This window comes from Alexandromys fortis, unplaced genomic scaffold, assembly GCF_014885135.2.
Source record: "Alexandromys fortis isolate MF-2015 unplaced genomic scaffold, M_Fortis_MF-2015_v1.1 scaffold_173, whole genome shotgun sequence".
NCBI lineage: Eukaryota > Metazoa > Chordata > Mammalia > Rodentia > Cricetidae > Alexandromys > Alexandromys fortis.
This window is the reverse complement of record NW_026068051.1, coordinates 3,132,558-3,154,177: the sequence shown is the minus strand read 5'-3', so window position 1 is coordinate 3,154,177 and position 21,620 is coordinate 3,132,558. Positions and strand designations below refer to the sequence as shown.

The 21,620-nt window shown below is 38.8% G+C and overlaps 1 protein-coding gene across 2 annotated transcripts in view; it reads left to right on the top strand.

The window, feature by feature from the left end:
• Positions 1 to 404: 404 nt before the first annotated feature.
• Positions 405 to 21,620, top strand: part of Acaca (acetyl-CoA carboxylase alpha) — a 153,947-nt gene continuing 132,731 nt past the window's right edge. For both annotated transcript variants that reach the window (XM_050119583.1, XM_050119581.1), the window contains exons 1-10: positions 405 to 507; positions 4,388 to 4,469; positions 4,862 to 5,007; positions 6,868 to 7,018; positions 8,285 to 8,419; positions 9,145 to 9,291; positions 10,081 to 10,269; positions 10,962 to 11,062; positions 11,762 to 11,850; positions 17,846 to 17,970. In XM_050119583.1, coding sequence (XP_049975540.1) covers positions 422 to 507; positions 4,388 to 4,469; positions 4,862 to 5,007; positions 6,868 to 7,018; positions 8,285 to 8,419; positions 9,145 to 9,291; positions 10,081 to 10,269; positions 10,962 to 11,062; positions 11,762 to 11,850; positions 17,846 to 17,970 — 1,251 coding nt within the window. In that variant the 5' untranslated portion in view covers positions 405 to 421. The remainder of the gene's footprint in view (positions 508 to 4,387; positions 4,470 to 4,861; positions 5,008 to 6,867; positions 7,019 to 8,284; positions 8,420 to 9,144; positions 9,292 to 10,080; positions 10,270 to 10,961; positions 11,063 to 11,761; positions 11,851 to 17,845; positions 17,971 to 21,620) is intronic.

Here is a 21,620-nt window from a genome sequence, read left to right as displayed (position 1 = left end):
ATCTTAGCTGGCTTCAATCTCACTGTGTAGTCAAGGATGGTCTTTGACCTTCTGATTCTCCTTGCCTCTACCTTCCAGGTTCTGGGATTGCATCATTCTTGGGCCAAAAATCATAAAACACTTTATCTATCTATCTATCTATCTATCTATCTATCTATCTATCTATCTATTTATTTATTATTGTTTGGTTTTTTGAGACAGGATTTCTCTGTAGCTTTGGAGCCTGTCCTGGAACTAGCTCTGTAGACCAGGCTGGCCTCGAACTCACCGAAATCCATCTGCCTCTGCCTCCTGGGTGCTGGGATTAAAAGCGTGCACCACCACCACCTGGCGATTTTGACTTTATTTGACTTGCTTTGGTGTCACATGACCATGCTTTTGATCTGTCCTCTGTTCTTTTTAGGCAGAACGTCCTGATACCATGTTGGGAGTTGTATGTGGGGCTCTCCATGTGGCAGATGTGAGCCTGAGGAATAGTGTCTCTAACTTCCTTCATTCCTTAGAAAGGTAGGCTTTGCTTTTGCGTCCCTGCCAGCCAACCAGTGGTTGGGAGTACAGGACTACAGCTCAAAGACCCATTTGTTTTTCTGCAACTTCTGGCACTGTATGAGTGCTAGTTGTTATTCATGAACTGATGGCAAAGGAGAAGGGGGATGGCTGGAAGTTAGTTTATGCCACCGTAGAACAGGTCACTTTTTTTTAAAAGTGTATATGTGTTATGTACGTGTTCATGTGGGTATGTACATGTGTACCTCCATGTGATTGGAAGCCAAAGATTAACATTAGGTGTCTTTTTTAATTGCACTTTTATTTTTATGGGTTTTTGTTTTGTTTATTTGGTTCCCCTGTTTTTGTTTTTAATTTTTTGAGATAAGGTCTCTAGGTTCCTGGCTGTACTTGAACTAGCTGTATAGACTACACTGGCTTCAAACTCAACAGAAACCCACCTTCCTCTGCCTTCTGAGTGCTGGGATTAAAAGCATGTGCCACTATGTCTGGCCTCACTTTATTTTTAGAAGTAAGAGTCTTTCAGTGAACCTGGAGCTTACTATTTCAACTAGGTTTGCTGGCCAATGAACTCCCAGAATATGCCTATCTTTACACTCCAACTGCCCCACTACCATCACCACAGTGCTGGAGTTACAGACACGCGTCATTGTGCTCTGCTTTTCCAAGCCACTGGGAATCTGAACTCATATCCTCATGCTTTTGTGGCAGGAACATTGCTCACTGAGCCATCTCCCCAGCTCCAAGGTTAATTAATTTTTTTAAACACTGAAATCCAACTGCAGCAAACATAGTTTCCTGAGAAAAGCTCCTTAAACCGTAGGGATGAAGTCCAGCATTTCTCCCTAGCATCAAACCCTAAATATTTCTTGTATTACCTGCAGCACGTTTCAGGAATTAATAACTGAGGCTGATATTCGGGATGACCTCAAAGTCTTTGAAGTGGAGGGTCAGGCATGTATGAAGCTGACCTAATTTTGTACATTGATTCCAGAGACTAAGCTCTGCCCAAGTCCCTAGGGGAATGGTCCAAAGGACTAATCACATCCAAGCACTTTAACTGCAGGCACTTTATTTCCTTCTGTGTTGTTAGACTTATATTGGCCCCCTTTCAAAGTATCTGAAAGGAAGAAAAGAAGCAAATTTTTTGAAAATTGAACTGAGGTTTCAAGCCCTGTGATAAATATCTCACTGTGTTATTTTCATACACTAAAACCTTCAGCAGCTTGCTTTTCCTTTCTGACTCAGATCTAAATCCCTCAGTCTAACTTTCAACTCCCTGAACACTTTGGCCCCCTCACCAGTCCACTCTTTCTCATTTCTATTCCTCAACCTGCATCTCTAACCTATAAATGGATTCCCTATACATGTAAGAGTTTATTAATAAATCCTTTAGTTTTCTTTTAGTTTGTTGTGTTTTGTTGAGATAGTTTCATTGTATGTTTATCACATTGTATGTTTATCCATAAGTAGTCCAGGTTGGCTTCTAATTCACAGTCCACTTCTTTAGTCTCCAGAGTTCTGGCATTATAGATGTATCAACATTTTGAGCCTACTGTTCTTTAAACGAAACAAAACAAAATTTGTGTGGCACATATGTGTGAATGCCTGCAAACCACAGAAGCTGGTGCTGGAGTTAAAAGGCAGCTGTAAACTACTCCAATGTAAGATGGTAACTAAACTCAGAACTTCTGGAAGAGCAGATGTTAAGCCATCTCAGACAGGCGGTGGTTGCGCACGCCTTCAATCCCAGCTCTTGGGAGGCAGAGACAGGCAGATCTCTTGTTAGTTCAGGGCCGGCCTAGTCTACAAAAGCTAGTTCCAGGACAGGCTCCATAGCTACAGAGAAACCGGTCTCGGAGGGTGAAGGCGTAAGTCACAAACAATGCCACGGCAGTTTGGAATTATGATTAATAGGGTGGTATTTATTTAAAGAGGAAAAAACTTACAGATTCCCGTCCCAGACAACAGCCCTCTGCGCAACCAGGAAGGGAGTCTAGTCGCCGGCGGAGCAGGAAGTAAAGAGAGAGAGCGGAGGGAAGTAGCCGCTTTTTTAAAGGGAGAGAGACCACGCCATGATGGGCTGGTATCTCAGCAGCTATTGGTTGGAGGAGCGGAAGGACCTCCTGCAACAGGAGGGGAAAAAAAAAGGAACAAAAAAATTAAATCATCTCTGCAGCCCCAACATTTTATTTTTAATTAATTTCAAAAACTTGAATTTTGAAATAATCTTTTGGGGAAAGCATAATGTTTGTTCAGGCTGACCTCAAACACACTATGTAGCTAGCTGTTGCTGGCCTTGAACTCATAATTCTCCTACCTGTACCTCCCAAGTGCTTTGATTACAGGCATATGCTACAACACATGGCATAATTCTGTTTAAATTTTTTTTTTGTCTTTTGAGACAGGGTCTCTTTGTAAAGCCCTAGTTGACTTAGAACTCATTTTGGAGACCAGCCTGGAGCTCACAGGGCTCTGCCTTTTTCTGCCTCCAGAGCACTGGGAGTAAAGTTGTATGCCTCCATACCCTGCCTCATAGTTTGCCTTTTATTAGTTACTATCTGTAACCAGTATAGATAACGTACATACTCTTCACTCATATTTACTGGCTATCAGGAAATCAGCTACCCTTCTTTAGTGCTCCCCGTTTTTATTAGTTTTTCAAATTCTGACTTATTTTGTTTGTGACAACAGTGCATCCTACTTCAGTTTTTTTTTTTTTTTTTTTTTTTTTTTTTTTTTTTTTTTTTTTTTTTTTTTTTTTTTTTTTTTTTTTTTTTTTTTTTTTGAGACAGGGTTTCTCTGTCTCTGTGTAGCCCTGGCCATCTTGTAACTGGTTCTGTAGACCTGGCTGTTTTTCATTATGCATCCTTTTGAAATATAGAATATCTATTAATTGTTCTTTAAAATGAAATTACTAGACTTAGTGGTTCATTCGCACCTTCAATCTTTGCACTTAAGAAGCTAAAGTAAGCTGGGCGATGGTGGAACAAGCCTTTTGAGAGGTAGAGTCAGGTAGATCTCTGAGTTCAAGGCCAGTATGGTCTACAGAGCTCGTTTCAGGATAACCAGGGCTACACAGAAAAACCCTATCTTGAAAAATTAAAACCAAACTGAACAAAACAAAACAAAAAAAGTAGGGGACTGGGCAGTGGTGGCACACACACACCTTTATTCCCAGCATTTGGGAGGTAGCTGGATACATGGTTAGAGAAATAGCTGGAGTTGGGTGGACTGAGCTCTTTCATGATAAAATCACAGCACCCAGGAAGTTAAATACAGTTGAGCAGAGAGGTGGGTTATTGCATACAGCTGAACCAGGAGGCAGGGTATTACGATAACCAGGGGAGCAGGATTTATGTGTGGAGCTGGATCAAAGAAAGATACAGGCATAGGTAATTGTGTTAAGGCACACAATATCTCTAAGGAACAGTCTTTAGATTCTAAATATCAGGGCACAGAGTGCTATGGTGGAAGTTTTTACATACACTGTCAACTAGAAGAGAAGGCTTTGCAGTTTCTCTGAACCTTTTCCTGGGAAGGCTTTGCCATTTTCCTTGAGTCTGAGGCTCTGAGGTCTTGGCATGCCTGTGTCCCTGTCAGCAGCACATACTCACTCAGAACATCACTCACTCGGGCCTTCTTCCATTCCCTGTAGATAGTAAGGTTTATGTTTTGTATATAATACCACAATTAAATGTAAAAAATAAATTTCACCCTTTTTTCATAATATATATGACCACTCTTTTATAGGCAGTCATTTAGTTTTTTTCTCTTATTACTATTTCAGGAAATATCACAATCAATAATCTTTGAGATTTCTTTATAACCTATTAGAACTTTATAGAAGTAAGTATGTCATATATTGTCATTCTTTCAGGGGTCAAGTCCTTCCTGCTCACACACTTCTGAACACAGTAGATGTTGAACTTATCTATGAAGGAATCAAATATGTACTTAAGGTATGCAATCCCCACCAAAGTCTACACTTTAGTTTCTATCTTTTCTTCTGTTCTTAAAGCTAGTTTTCTTAGGCTGAGAGACAGAGAAAGTTTGCTTTTGTTTACGAATTGGAATATTCCAGTCATTATTTATGTCAGAGTCAGGAATCAGTATTTGGCAATTCTGTGAAAATGTAGTTATTTCTCACCTTGACATACTTCCAAGAGATAATGAAGAGGCAGGGAACAGCTGGAAGAGAGAAAAGCATCTGAAGTTACCCCGGTTGGCAGGTAACAGGTATAAGCAGCACTAGTGTCACCACTCTATGCTTGACAACTTCTTAACCTTTATCTTTGAAATACTACATTGTGTCTCAGGCTGTGCTTGTCTTTCCGGCCCTTGTTTACTGCAGGTGACTCGACAGTCTCCCAACTCTTATGTGGTGATCATGAACGGCTCATGTGTAGAAGTTGATGTGCATCGGCTGAGTGATGGTGGACTGCTCTTATCTTATGATGGCAGCAGTTATACCACTTACATGAAGGAAGAAGTGGATAGGTGAGTGACTGTTTAAGGTCTAGTTGCTTGCCATTGTATTAACTTTTCCACTTACTGTTAGGATTATTCCAGGAGTACAAAAGTGTTTATAATTGTAAACATGTCTATGATTGTAAACATGTCTTAAGGTGGGTGTTGTGTTTTATGTCTGTGGTTTCAGTTACTCAGGAGGCTGAGTTCTTTCTTTCTTGAGGGAAGGAGTTTAAGGCCAGCATATGCAACTTAATGTGATCCTGTCACTTAAGGAAAGAAAACATGTTTCCCTACCCCTCCAATGCAGTAGACATGAAAAGTAATTTATCCTTCAAACAAACTATAATAATTGATAGTTTTTGTATATTGATTAGAATTTATATAATCATATAAAAATTATTCATAGGTGCATACTGTTTTTTCCTTTAAATATACCCACAAATTATTATCTATTAAATACTATTTGCACTTTTCTTTTTTTAAATATTTATTTTATGTCATTTACATGTGCCTGAGTATAAAAATTTATCATTTATCTCCAGTCCTTTGCAAGAACAGCAAATGTTCTTATCTTCCACTTCCCAGTCTCTTAGCTCAGGTCTTGTTGTGTACATAATGATCTTGAACTTCTTTATGATCTTCTTGCTTCTACCTCCTGCATGCTGAAGTTATCAATATACATCACCACACCTGATTTATGTGGTCCTCAGGACTGAACCCTGAGCTTCATGCATGCTAGGCAATGTCCCCAACTGTACTACATTCTCAGATCTCTGCATCTCTCTCTCTCTTTTTAGTAGTATATCACACCAGCCATATTACTGTGAGAATTAAATGGTTTGATCTATTTGGAATGCATAAAGTATTGCTACAATATAGTTATTGTTCCACAAATATTATAGTTGAGCTTGGTATTTCATGCCTCTAACTCTAGCATTGAGGAAGCTGAAGAGGACTGAGGCCAGACTCGGTTACATAGTGAAGTTCTTTCGGAGAAAGAAATAGAGAGAAAGGAGAGAGGGAGAAAAATGAAGGAGGGGTTATTAGTTATTTTTTTTAATAATTATTTATTTATTATGTATACAATATTCTGTGTGTATGCCTGAAGGCCAGAAGAAGGTGCCAGACCTCATTACAGATGGTCTGTGGTTGCTGGGAATTGAACTCAGGACCTTTGGAAGAGCAGGCAATGCTCTTAACCACTGAGCCATCTCTCCAGCCCCGGTTATTAGTTATTATAGTATCATTATCTTTGTATTTTATATAAGTATTCTTTTTTAAAGTTTATGTTGTATTCCTGTATATGAATATATCATAATTTATTTCATCTAACTCTTAACTGAAGATGATTACTAAAATCTTAAATAAGGACCAGCAAGATAGCTAGACAGATAAAGGCACTTGCTGCCAAGCTTGACACCTAAGTTTAATCCCTCACACCCACATGGCAGAAGAGAGGACCAACTCGTGCAAGTTGTCCTCTGACCGCCATAAATGCACATACCCACACATGGTACAATTGCATGTAAACTAAATAAATAGATATATAAGATACACAACTTAAAAATTATAAAGAAAGATAAAATGAATACCTTGTTTGTATGTGTGCATTGTATATGTGATAACATTTTCTTTGGGTTGTTTGTTTGTTTGGTTGGTTTTTCAAGACAAGTTTTCTCAGTAGCTTTGGAGCCTGTCCTGGAACTTGCTCTGTAGATCAGGCTGGCCTGAATTCACAGAGATCCACCTGTGTCTGCTTCCTGAGTGCTGGGATTAAAAGTGTGCACCATCACGTGGCTTACTTATTGTTTTTAAGACTGACATTTCTCTCATTTTGCTTTATAACCAGAGTGCTTTATTGGCTTGCCTCTTCTACTTATCTCTTAGATACCGAATCACAATTGGCAATAAAACTTGTGTGTTTGAGAAAGAAAATGACCCATCTGTAATGCGCTCACCTTCTGCTGGGAAGTTAATCCAGTATATCGTGGAAGATGGAGGCCATGTGTTTGCTGGCCAGTGCTATGCTGAGATTGAGGTCAGGGTGGGGAATAGGCTACTGGGTCATGGGAGGGAACATAGGTTGGTGGGAATAGGCTAGGATTGGAACTAACAGAAAGGAAGAACATCAGTTAATTTAGTGTAGATTGTGAACCTTAAGATTTAAAAACAAGACCTCACTATTTTCCTTTGACAGGTGAAGACACCTGAGCTTTAAAAAAATATAGTAGCAAGAGTACTAAGTGACAGTTGCTATGCTAACTGTTGACTACTACAGGATATGCTGGTAGAGTTGGGCACAAAGCAGATAAGTAATGAAGTATGATGAATTCTAAGAACAAGAGGTTCACCTAACCCTAACTGAGATAGGGTATGAGGTAAGGAAAGGCATCCTAAAAGAAGAGACACTTGCTTAGTCTTCCTTTTGAAAAGATAGATAGCTGGTGAAGATGGGCAGGAGACAATGCTTGACATTGAGGCACAGAAACAAGACAGTGTGTTGCAGTAGAATTTATTGAGCATAGATTAGAATTTGATGTGGAGTGACAGGTAAAAACTCCATAGAAGGAAATTGAGATCATGATGGAGCCTATGACTGTCCTGAAGCCCACAGGGAATCATTGAAGGATTTTAAGTGGGAATATGGTATGATGGGATTTAGGCTCTAGAGTGAAGGTTTAGGTGGACCTTATTGGAGGTAAATGCTACAAAGGGACTATATCTCATAATAGATTTTTAAAAGTACTCCAGGGGATCTGACACTCTTACACAGACAATGTCCACACAAAATAAATAAATAAAAAGAAAAAAGTATTCTAGGCCTGAAATGAAATGACCTAGCACAGAGACACTGCAGCAAAGATGTTAGTGATAGATTTAGAAGTTGTACTTACTGGTGACTGGTGTCCAGTAAGGTGAAAAATGCTGGCATGATGACAAGTAAATTCACAAACGGTAGCAAAAATATATTTAGTTTACAAAAGTGTTGTAATCCCAGCACTTGATATGCCAGAGGGCCAGGAGTTCAAAGTCATAATCAGCTACATAGCAAACTGATTTAGTGACATAGACAGCTTTGGGTTCAGCAAACCATGAAAACAGTCAAAAATCCAAAAGCAAAACAGGAATCATTAGTGTCTGTTTTTAATCCTCAGATATGCTCTGAGAAATTTACCAGTTGTCTGCCTTAATACTTCACTGGAGATTTTGATAGATTCTCATTTTTGGAGGGTTAAACTAAGTGTATTCCAGCTTAGATGTTAACGGGAAAACTGTCCTTTTAACTATTCTGTATTCATTACAGGTAATGAAGATGGTGATGACTTTAACAGCCGTAGAATCTGGGTGCATCCATTATGTCAAGCGATCTGGAGCAGCTCTTGACCCTGGCTGTGTGATAGCCAAAATGCAGCTGGACAACCCCAGTAAAGTCCAACAGGTAAGGAAGGCATTAGGATATCACTCCACGAGCGAGTAACACAGGAACTTGGAGGAACTTGATTTGACAACTCGTCTCCTCTCCAATCTTTTCCTCCTTTCCCTCTTCACCACCTTCCTCCCGTTTTGCATGTATGTATGTCAGAGTATGTATGTGCTATTCATGTGTATGTGCGTCAGAGGAGGACGCACATATCTCATTCCCTGGAGATGGTTTTCACTGAACCTGAGCTAGGCTGGCAGCCAGCAAGCGCCAGCAGTTCTGCTCCTGTCCCCTGACAGTGCCGGTGTGGTCCAGCCCAGCTTTTTTTGTGTAGGTCCTAAGGATCTGAACTCAGGTTCTAATGCTTGTGCAGTGAGTGCTCTTACCCCTGTCCTTTCTTTCTTTTCATCTTGAACTCCTCCTCTTCTTGCCTCTATCTCCCAAGTTTTAAGATTGCAAATATGTGCCACCACAGTTAACTTCTTGTCATTTTTTATCATAATTATTTTTTTCCTTCTGGTTTTGTCCTTTGTATTTGTGCCTGTAGTATTGTGGAACTGGAGTTTGCATTAGCCAGTATAAAGCTGAGATTCTGTCATTTTCTCATAGTGTTTCATTCACTGACTTCTCTCCAAATAGGTCTGTACCATGAAAGGATATCTCAGTTTTGATGGTGACTGAATTGTGATAGTGTTTATGTCCAGAGCAGATGGTAATGAATGATGATTTCTTGTGATCCACAGGCTGAACTTCACACAGGTAGCCTGCCACAGATTCAGAGCACAGCTCTCAGAGGCGAGAAGCTCCATCGAGTGTTCCACTACGTCCTGGATAACCTAGTTAATGTGATGAGTGGATACTGCCTTCCAGATCCTTTCTTCAGCAGCAGGGTATGAGTTGCTTTCCTGGGAAAGGGTGTACAGATGTATTGATTCTCTAGAGTAACTTCACATCTCAGGAGGAATTTTTAAGATTGATTCCTCCACCTTACCTCCTTTTTGGTGCTTGGGATTGAACCCAGGGCCTTAAGCATGCTATGTAAGCACTGTACCACTGAGTTACATCTTGAGCTCATAAAGAATGTTTTTAGGGGGAAAAGTTGTTTGACCTGCTATGTTCCCACATTTTGTTGTTGGACTTGAAGCTATTTATTTATTTATTTATTTACTTATTTACTTACTTATTGGAAACAGGGTTTCTCTATGTAGCTCTGGCTATCCTAGAACTCAAGACTGTGGAGACCAGGCTGACCTCAAATTCAAACTCACAGAGGTCTGTCTGCCTCTGCTTCTGCCTCCCAAATGCTAGGATTAAAAGCATATACCACCATGTTTGAATTGACTTGACATTTTGAGTCCTTCTTAGTTTTGTCATTTGCTTGGGATTATTTCTTTTTGAACTATAGGCTGGGGCAGTGTTTGATGTTTATGCTGCAATTTTAAAGTAAGCACTGGGGACTGGAGAGAAGGCTCAGTGTTAACAGTACTTGTTCCAGCATTTACATGGTGGTTCAGAACCATCTATAACTCCCAAGCACTCATATGATGCACTTCCACGCACATAAAATAAATAAATCTAAAGTAAGCATGAACATTGAAGTAGAGTAGATTCAGTTATCTCATTTTATTTTGGGAATTGTATTGACCTTGTATCCTATTTGATTATTTTTTTCTCCTCAGGTAAAAGACTGGGTAGAACGATTGATGAAGACTCTCAGAGATCCCTCCCTGCCTCTTCTAGAGTTGCAGGATATCATGACCAGTGTTTCTGGCCGTATTCCCCTCAGTGTGGAGAAGTCTATTAAGAAGGAAATGGCTCAGTATGCTAGCAACATCACATCAGTTCTCTGTCAGTTTCCCAGCCAGCAGGTATTTATGGAGTAACACTGTCATTATATTCTGTTGACTGCCACTGGAATTCATGCTCTAGGAGGCCTCTCTGTTTGGCTCCTTCCCACTGTGTGATTTTTCCACTGTAAGCATTGAATCCTTTACAAAACTACCTCAGGATATGAGCCCAATAAGGCAACACTGTATGTACAATGTAGAATATCTTATACTCTGTGAGGAAAAGTGAGCTTTGGCTTTGTATTCCTTATCACTTTGCTTTCGGGAAGAGTCCCTGATTAGAGTTGTTTTTGTTTGTAAGAGTGACATGAAGGATATTGGTAATCTGTTTGCCTGACCCTCTCCGACTACCTCAGCTTCCTTATTCTTTGATATAATGCAGGGCTATATAGGGAGTAAAGCTGGAGAAGTAAGGAGTAAGGTGTGGATTTTACCTTAGACCAACTTTTGCCCATCACAGTTTCTGGTTAATGTAGTTCTGTGATGTAATTATTAGTGTATCTGGGAAAGGGTGGAAAGAGTTAGAAATTCTTTGTTTATTTAGCAAGCTTCTAAATTTCTAGTAACTTTCTACTGCCAACAACATGTCAAAGATAGGAGTTATCTTATTATATAACCAAGAAGATTTCTTTGGTAGTGGTGGTGATGTAGAGAATGTGCATTGGGTCCCTTTGACAGGAAGGGCTTCATTTTTCTTACTTCTTTTGCCTTAGATTGCCAACATCTTAGATAGTCATGCAGCTACACTGAACCGGAAATCTGAGCGGGAAGTCTTCTTCATGAACACCCAGAGCATTGTCCAGCTGGTGCAGAGGTAGTCACGTGGGTCTCCAGAGTCTCATGCCTTCTTTGCTTTCAATTGGGCATGTAAACATTTACTTCAAATCTAACTTTAAGAGAGAAGAAAGAACTTTTATCTCTCAGAAAGTACCTTGTATCTTTTTGCTATCTTATTATTATGACCTAACTCATTCAGTATTTCTGCTGTTTTCATAATATTCTGTCTGTTATTATGGCCTCTAAATCCTATTGTTTTCTTTTTATTGCTGTTTTGATGAAGATCCTAATTTTTCTTTTAACGTAGACTCCAATGTGTTTATTGTTTGTATTTTATTGTTCCAGGTATTAGAACTAAAAAGCTGTCCAGAGCATTTTCAACTTTAAGATACTTAAATTTTTCAAAAGTTCCTTAGCCATTTGAAGCTAGATGATGACTCAGCAGTCGAAGCTAATTCCACAGTGTCATTAGATAAAGATACAGAGTCTGGGGAATGAAGAGTAGGGGTGCTTTTTATTTTCCTTTTCTGCTTTTCCTTTATAAAAGGTTTATGCACTGAAGTTACTTTTCAGTTTAGAATTTAAGTTAATATGTTTGGGTGATTGAATTTTCAACCTGAAAATACAAGCTACAAGCCTGTCCGATATTCGGAGGGAAGGCAGTTCAGGGGAAAGTCTAGAAAGTAATTTTGCCCATTGAGCTTATTTAATAGTATCGGCCTATCCTGCTTCATAGGTACCGAAGTGGCATCCGTGGCCACATGAAGGCTGTGGTGATGGATCTGCTCCGACAGTACCTGCGTGTGGAGACACAGTTTCAGAATGGTAAGCTTCGTCCTAAGGACTCTCTAAGGAAGTCTGTAGCTCTGATTACTGTGTCAGAGCTAAGCCAGTTCACCCTGATACTAACACTTTCTTCCCATTAACAAACTTTTTTTCTCACTTCCCTGAAAAACTAAAACCTCTATACCTCACCAGTATGAAAAAGAACACTAATATAACATAGCTTGGTGAAACTGGAACTCCAGTGTGCTTCTGAGGAAGGGTTGAAATGTTCTTGTAGAGATTATTATTCCCTGTTGACATCTTCTTGACCTTGTGTAGTGAGAGTTGGTTGAGTCATGATCAGCCTGAAATTGAAATTCCCTGTCTGAAGAGCTTGCCTCTCAGCAACTAATCCAAGGGTTGAACCACAGGCATATGGGAAGGGCTTAAAATCTTCACTACTTTTTAGTGTGTCATTTGGTTGGAATTTATCCCTGACTTTCTCTGAAGAGCTTCACTAAATGATGGATAGTCTTTAAGAGCGAAATAAATACCTTGGTTAAGATTTTAAAGCTACATACTGTTGTTTATGGCATCCTGCCACAAGATGGCAGTGTAACACCAAGTTCTCTCTTCCCATGCTCTGCTCACTTTTGCAGCATTTAAGAGATGTCTCTACCCTTTATGACCAGTTAAATCGCCGAAGCAGATATTAGCAAGTTAAATAACGTTGGCTTTATGCTAATTAAAGCAAGGTTGATAAATTCAGGGGCAGTTAATTTGTCATGTACTAGTATAGTAAGAAAGAATAAACAGAGTCATTATCTCAAGATATTAGGGATAAAAATATTGGACAAAGATCAGTATGGAATGAAATGATATTTTTGCTAGTAGGCGTGTTCCCACCTCTACTCTTATGCTGGGGATAAATCAATAAGTTACATCTTTACTCCTGAAATGGAATATTTAAACTTGTTAAGATGACCCACAAACATTTCTCATGATTAAGTCATACATAATGGCAGCTTGTTCAAAATTCTACTTTTAAGATGAAAGCAGTGGCCTCACTGTGTCCATTCAGCGTCATGCTGGGTGTCCTTGCTATTGCAGTAAGATAAGAAAAGGATTTAGGAAATCTTAGAGCATGAAGACTTTCCCTTCAAATCCCAGAGCTTGGGGATGGTGACAGAAGAGTATCAGAAGTTCAAGGCCACCCTTGGCTACATGAGACCTTGTCTCAAAAAAAATAAAGGTTTGAGAACTCGTGGTAATTAAGATTGGCCACCAAGAAATTCAGTGCCTACTTGGAAGGCTCAAAGAACCCCCAAGTTTATTACTAAATTATTTAAAACCAAACAAAAATTTCTAAGTATGAAAGTCAAACCTGCAAGGCTTAGTGGTGAGCACCTTTATTTGGAAGAAAGAGGCAGGATCTCAAGCAAACAAACAAATCAAACATAAAATTCAGTTGCAGCCGGGCATAGTGTCATTGGCCTTTAATCCCAGTACTCAAGAGGCAGAGGTATGGGGATCTCTGTGAGTTCGAGGCCAGCCTGGTTTACAAAACAAGTTCCAGGACAGCTCTGTCTTGAAAAACTAAAAGAGTAAGAAAAGTTAAAAAAAAATAAAAATTCAGTTGTAGCTGGGGTGTAACTCCAGACTAGAGCACTTGGCTATCATGCATGAGGTCCTGGGTTCTTCAGTCCACAACACTTCGGAAAATATTTCTTTTTAACTATTTACTTACTTTTGAGAATGAGAATTTTTCTCATTCTGTGGCCGTGGCCTGCCTCCCACTTGCTTTGTAGATCAGGCTTGCCTTGAATTCATAGAGCTCCCCCCCTCCCCCCCGCCTCCCAAGTGCCATTTGAGATTCAGGTATGTGCCGTCAGGTACAGCCTGAAAAGATCTCTTTATAGCAATTGTTTAGAAAAACAGTTCTGAAAAATATACTATTTAAAATTGCAGTTAGAACCCATAAAATATAAAGGTACAAATACAATTAAAAGCATGCACTTCTCTTCTGGTGGGAATTCTAATGAGTGAACAGTAGTGAAGAATAGCTTGGTAAATATTAAGAACAGACACTCTTACAAAGGTATCAGTTATCGCTAAATTCACTTTGTCAACCTGTTAGCATTCTAATAAGCACCCCTCCAGGTATCTTTGTGAGACTTATCAAGCTGATTCTAAGATTTACACAGAATTCTGGCAATAGACAAGATATTTCCAAAGTAGCTGTAGCTGTAATCCCAGCACTCAGAAGACAGGCAGAAGGATTGGTGTATATTCAAGACCAGCCTGGTCTCCACAGCAAGTGCTAGGGCTACCCAGTGAGACTCTGTTTGAAACAACAAGATGAATTCTAAAGCAATAGAAAATAAAAAATACTTGTTGCATGAAATACCAAGATTTGCATATAAAGCCATCTTAATTAAACAGCTGTGACATCTATGAAAGGACAGAGTTATAGATAAAAGAAACATAATTACCCAGAAGTAGATCCATATGCATGTGATTCATTTCTTGATAGAGCAGGCATTTTGATCAAGAGGAAAAGGAGAAAACATAGTTAAACAATACCAAGATGAGGAGCGAGGCATCCACACTTCATTCTGTACACTCAGGACCATTTTCAAGTAAAGTAAAGATTTAATCATCTATCAAATAGGCTAAATTATGAAATTTTAGGATATCCTTTTGACATCAGGATAAAGAAGAGGTTATCATACTACCGATAGGAAGTGCATACTGTAATGGAAACAACTGATTCATTTTGTCTGCTCAGGAACTTCTCTTCATCCCATGTACTGTTAAGAAATCGAGAACAGGGGGCTGGAGAGATGGCTCAGAGGTTAAGAGCACTGGCTGCTTTTCCAGAGGTCCTGAGTTCAATTCCCAGCTACCATGTGGTGGCTGACAACCATCTGTAATGAGATCTGGTGCCCTCTTCTGGCATGGAGGTGTACATGCAGGAGGCACATTGTATATGTAATAAATAAATCTTTAAAAAAAAAGAAAGAAATCGAGAACATAGGCTGCAAAGTGAAAGGAGCTATTTATAAAGTTTACACCTATGATAGGATTAGTACTAGTATGTAAAATGCAATCGAACATAAAAATAGGCAAGAGAGAGAAAAAGATATTTCACAGAAGAGGAAGCACAAATAATCTATAAACGTCAAGAAAATGCTCACTCCCATTACCAATTACAGAAATGGGAACCCAAATCACAGATTTTACAATCACATTATACTGCACTTGGGAATGGCAGTGTAAATGGCGTGATTGCTTCAGAAAACAGCATGTCCATATCTAGTAAGTCTTTCATAAAGTTGTTTTTATTTTTGCTCTTTAGTGTAGTAATCTTACTGTTAAGATATAAGGACCATTTTTGTGTTACTAGTATTCATAATAGCAAAAAAAAATAAAGAAGAATCCCTCTAAATATTTACAAATAGAATGACCTTTTGATTTCCAGGATATTCCTACAGTGGAATATTGTATAGCACTGAAAATAGATGATTTCTAGGAACACATATAAACAAGTGAGTCAGTACATAGTGTGCTTCTGTTTTATCATGTTCAAAACCAGGAAGAAAGAAGTTAGGTATATTGTTGACAAATGTAAAGAAAGCAAAAAATTCAGCTCAGTAATTGTTTTTGAAGAACATATAGTAGATAGCGGTATTAAGAGGCACTAAATGTATTTTGAAATTTAGTAGCTTTGAAGGTAAGTATTTTGGTTCATTCTTCTAGCATGTGGGAATCTGAGGCAAAAAGATTGCCAAATTTAAGGCCAGCATTGTACCGTATACTGAGAACTAGGGAGGGGATCTAGGAGATTATAACTGGAGAGATGGTTCATCAGTAAGAGGACTTACTGCATAGCTGCCAAGGCTTCCATACCTCTTCAGTCCTTGCTGAGCTCCTGTGTACATGTAGAATACACATAAAATAACATGCAGAAAACAACATGTATATACATAAAATAACAGTTATACTCTTTCTTGTTTTTTTACTATGTGTTCATATATATATGGACATATATGTATATTTATTTATTTATTTAAAGAAAAAAATTTTCAGTCAGAAAGTGATGGCTCACATTCCTTATCCCAACACTTAGGAGGCAGAGGCAGGCAGATCTCTGAGTTTGTGGCCAGCCTGGTCTATAGAGCAAGTTTCAAGACAGCCAGGACTACACAGAGAAGTCTGTCTTCAAAACAAAATGAATAAAAAAAAAAAAATAAAAATTAAAACAACAAAAAATTGAAATAGCACATAGGCATTTATTCATTTGAAATAGTACAATGTTTCAACTTTTAGTTTGTATTTTATGTATTTAAGGGTTTTGTTTTGTTTTGTAAGTGTTTTAAAAGAAGAATTCAATGTAGACAGTCTGCTCAGCAGCCGTATGGCCGCCCTCCTCTGGCTATAATGACACATCGAATACATGTAGTGTACAAGCACTTACAGTCAGAACACCCATACACATAAAATAATTTTTAAAAGAGCTTTATTTTTATTTTGTGTGTTTCGTTATTTTGGTTCAATGTATGTCTGTGCATCATATCCTGTTCCCCCTGGAACTGGAGCTACACATGGTTGCGACCTGGTATGTTGGTGCTGGGACTCAAATCCAAGCCTCCTGGAAGAGCAGCCAGTGTGCTCCTGTATTCTTTTTTTTTTTTTTTTTTTGGATTAAATTTTATTGATTCTTTGGGGATTTGTGGATTTCATATCATGTATCTCAATCCCATTCATCTTCCTATCCCCCCTTTGTATCCACCCTTCTTCCCCTACAACTTCTCTCCCAAAATAAAATTTAAAAGAGCAAGAGAAAAAAATATATAAACCCTAATTTTCCTTTCTTGGAAATTTAATTTAGAGCCATTTATCACTTATGCTCCTTCATAGATACATACGTAGATATGTCAGAGATTTGTTTATGTTGCAGAACTCAGCTTTCCTGCCCAGCATTACCCTGCCTCTGGTGTCTTACAGAAGGCCAGCAAAGCATGCAGAACTATACTCCCTATAGCCTTTGGTGCATGTGAGGCTCCACATCATGTACACTGTGGTTGGGATGTAGAAATTTAGAAATCTTGACATTGCTTTTCCTTGTCTTACAATGGAAATATTGATCCCCAATATATTGCAGTTTTATTTCTTGAGCTAAAACAGTTCTCAGTAGTTAGGGTGAAGCATTCTCAATGAGTTAGATGTGTCAAGCTGGAGTAGACTGGAAAGATGACAGGATTAATGATTTCAATGTTTATTTTGTTAATATATATTTATGTTTGCCTACATGTATTCATGTTCCTATGTGTGAGTGTATGTACCTGTATAGGTGTGAAAGACAACTGTTGGTCAGAAATGCCATTCATTTTTTTTTTTTTTTGATATAAGGTCTCTGTTTGGCCTAAGGCTCACTAATTAGATTAAATTGGTTGTTCATCAAGTCCCAGAGATTTTTCTGTTTCTGCCTCTAATTCTAGGGTTATAAACATGTGACATAATGTTGGACATTTTTATATGGGTCTTAGGATCATACTCAGGAGCTGGTGCTTGTGAGGCAAGCACTGTACCTGCTGAGCATCTTCCCAGCCCTTGACATTTATTTTTAAGCATGAAACTTTCTCTTTTAAGGAAATTATTCCAAGAGAACAAATAAGATCATGAAGAGAAAAAGTAGAATTGGAGTCATACTCTTCCCACCTTTATTTTAGAGGCATATCCCTGTCCCTTCTGTTTTCTAAGTAAAATCAAGACTCAAAGAGGTCAAGTAATTGACATAGTGAATTGATAATAGAGCTAGACCTTGGTTCCAGGTTTTGGGATCCCTTGGAGTCTCATGACTCCTGGTCTAGTGCTTCTTTTATGGCCCACATGCTGGTTCTGTCTAATTCCATGAAAAAAAAAAAAAGATCCTTAAGGTGTTTCTTCTCACTGCTTATCAAGTATGTTACAGGCATTAAGAAACAGCCAATAGCATGTAAGGCTGAGGCTTCATGGATACATGGTGAGGACCAATTTTCTTTACCACTTGCAGGCCACTACGACAAATGTGTGTTTGCCCTTCGAGAAGAGAACAAAAGTGACATGAACACTGTACTGAATTACATCTTCTCCCACGCTCAGGTCACCAAAAAGAATCTTCTGGTCACAATGCTTATTGTGAGTATCAGGTTTCTTGTTTTTGCTGTTTCCAGAACTTGTAGGTTGGTTGATGTTATGCAAAATGGTGTGTGTGTCTGTCTGTCTGTCTGTTTCTGTCTCAGAACAAAAGCTGCTGTCTTATAATTATGGTAAGTGGAGCCTGGGCTGCGGATAAGTAGTTGCTTTATCTGAAGCAGTGCCCGACAGTTAGGAAGGGATTGTTTTGCAGAGACTGTGTACAGAAACTTAGCTGTCTTTGCCCCACTTGTAAATGCCTGGCCCTTTCTGTTAGCTTGACGACAGCTTTCTTATGCAGTTTCCTCTAAGCAGTGTGCTGCTGCACATTAACTCTTGTGTACATCCAGCAGTGCAAGCACTGGTTCTCGTGTCAGAAAAGTAATAAAATGAGAAATTTAGTACTTACCCTCCCCCTCCAAGAAATCAATTAAATGTATACAGCATCTTCTTTGGCCTTTTCTTCTTTGATTTACATGAAAATCTATGCTCAGGGTATTATATTTCAGTGAATCAGTTCTTTTGTCCCTGTTTCTGACTAATACAAAAATTAGTAGAAAATGGGAGGGGGAATAAAACTGGCAACTGAATTGAAATCAGATACATTTGCCTCTGCTAGAAGTTTGCAGAGCTGAGGGTTTTCATGTTGGTTTCAAGTTCTCCACTCCCAGTTCTTCCTGGCTGAGCTAGCATGCAGTGTTTGAGAACAATAGGGCTGCTTTTAGAAGACAGGACCTGCTGCTGCACTTTTGCCTTGCCAGAGACTGAAGTGCAGTTCACTCCCTGAACTCCCTTTCCCAGCGTTTTGTGGTATGAACATTCCTTATACTTTTAATTCCATCATTTATTCATGGAAGGGAAAACCCCTTATAAATCTTCATTGCCATTTTTTATGTAATCCCTCGGAATGAAAGGAAACAGTTTTCCTTGTGTCTCTGGTTGACAGCATTGCCACTCACTCAGCCATCTGCCACGCTGGTTGGCTGTATCAGATGTAGCATTTTTTAGGTAGCCGCTTTAAAAAACATGTCATAGGGAGAGTTCATTACCTTTTGCTACCCTAGAATGGCTTTTTGAAGAAACCCAGGCCTTTGAGATGGGTGGAAATGTTGGCACAAAGAACTGTTTTAACTTTCCCATGAGATAGTTTTCTGCAAAGAATTTATAATTTATAGCAACTTACTGTTTATTTTCCCTTAGAAATACTACTTTCTTTTTCAAATTTTAATGCAAGGATTACACTTGGAGAAAGTCAAGACTTTCTGACAGAAAAGGGTAATGATTAGAAAGTCGAAGGATCCGTCAGTGTGGACCAAAATGGGGCCAAAATTTGCCTTTAGAGGAAGCTAATTATGGCAAATTTTTCATCTTATTATGATTACCTTTTTAAGAACTTAACAGTTTTCTGCACTAAAAATAGGCCAAAGCCCAGAATCCTTGGAGCAGCAGAAGAGTAATGATCGTCCAGGACTGTCGCTGGGTTTCTTAAATTCTAATTTGTAAGATATAGGGGCTCGGCTCGCTCCTTTTGCGGAGTGATTGTAAGTAACGCTTGCCTTAAGAATCTCATTATTGGAACACGGAGCCATATTTCCTCTGAGAATTCTGGAGTAGCTTTGAGCCGGGGCTGTTCATTTCTCAAGTAATCACGCTGGTGTGATGGAGAGAGAAAATGGCAGCTGTTCGGAGCTCAGGCCTTCAATTTTCTTCAGAGTCCAGTCACTCAAGTGTGTAATTACACGGGGGTGCTGCAGAGGCGTTGGGCTCTGTCAGAGAACCAGTTTGAGGCTTTGCTTGCTGCCTTTGCCAGTCAGGACAGCCAGAAGCCAATGGGTCCCTGACTTGCTGCTGTTTTTTCCCCCACCTTGTCATCCTGATTATTTCTTACCTGCATGAATAGTGCCCAACTTTCTTCATAGCAGGCGGAGCTCTGGCAGCTGGATTTACCTGTTTCTCTATTTTAGCATCTTTACTTCTTTTTTTCTTCTAAAAGCAAGACTTAGTAAGCATAATAGTATCTATAGTCTAGCATATCACTAACTTCAAATATTATTTTTACCTTATTGTAAAAATTTTGATATCAAATTAATTGTTATGATTGAGCCCAGAGCCAGCTATCAGTGACTTATAGATAAAGGAAAGTCTCAGATGGTGCCCCTTTCCAACCTATTTTTGTATTTCTGAATGTCAGGCATATTTTCCTTTTTGACAGTGTCCTCCCCCACATCTGCAGTAATGGTAGTAGCTTGTAAGAGGCATTTAGTTGTTTCGATTCCTTTTTGTCTAGATCTTACTGTCTTTTACAGATGTCACTGGGACATGGTAGCATTTCAATTCCCCCAGCTTGTGTTTTCTTCTGGTCACCTTTCTTTGCTTACTTACTTTGGTCTCCTGATTGATGTTTATGTGCCCGGCATTCCAACCTCTGCTTTCTAGAAGTAAGAATGTTGATATGTACTTTGCTGAGCCAGATGATGACTTCTGGGCCTTTGAACCTAAAGGAGGGGATCAAGAAAATCAAATTGCACCAATGGAGAGGTGCTGTGTTCCTTTCCAGTTGTTAACATATGTTGCATAGTGTAACTTGCCCCAAGGACTGCTAAGCAAATTTCTATTGAGTAGACTTCTCCAGTGCTTTTGTTCACAAGAACTTGCTTTCATGAAACATGCTGTGTGTAGAAGTCTCTGATTTGATTCACACAGAGCATCTAAAATGCAGACCAGTTTCTTTCCTTCTTTCTTTTATCATAACATGTAATTTATCCAGTGTGTAGGTAAAAAGCAAAATCTTTCTCAGAAATATCATATTTAATTAATGTTCAGTTTTATTTCTGTGTCCTCATAAAATACCTGATCAAAAAGCAACTTAGGGTAAAAGGAGTTTATTTTAGTTTTCAAGGCCAGGTTAAATTTTATTATTGTGGAGAAGTCAAGGCAGGAACTTAAATAGGTAGTCACATCACACACATCACATCTACAGTCAAGAGCAGAGAGAAAGAAATACATGCATGCTCACTTGCTTGCCTGTGCTCAGCTTCATTTCTCCACTTTTGCACAGTTCAGAGTACCCTGTCTAGGGAATTGTGCTACCCATCATGGGCTTGGTCTTACCACATTAATTAAGACAACTCCCCACAGATATGCCCATAGGCAAACCCACATTGAGAAACTCTTCCCAGGTGCTTCTAGATTTTGTCAAGTTGACACTTAAAGCTAACAAATCACACTGAATAAAAGCAACTGATTGATAAATTTATAACATCTTTCTCAGGAGGAAACCTTACTCAGCTAAATGGTAAGTAGTTAAGGTTTTGAGGGTATTATATCTAAGGCTTTATTCCTTCTATTTTGAATTGCCTCTTTTGGGGCACCTAATATGTACGATGCTAAAATTATATTTAATTCTGTTGGGCTTTTCTATTTACTAGTTGTGTAAATTTGGCTACGGATTGCTACTTTAAGCATATTACTTTATTTCTGAAAATTTAAAATATTTCTTAGCAAACATCTAGGAGGAAAATAAAAGCTAGAAATAACTGTGTTGTAATGGCCTGACCAGAGATGGTCAATAGTTTCAGCAAATGACTTAAAGTTAGCCGATAGATTATTTAAATGAACATTTTTGTTGTTGGTTTTAGGGAGTTTTTGGTGTG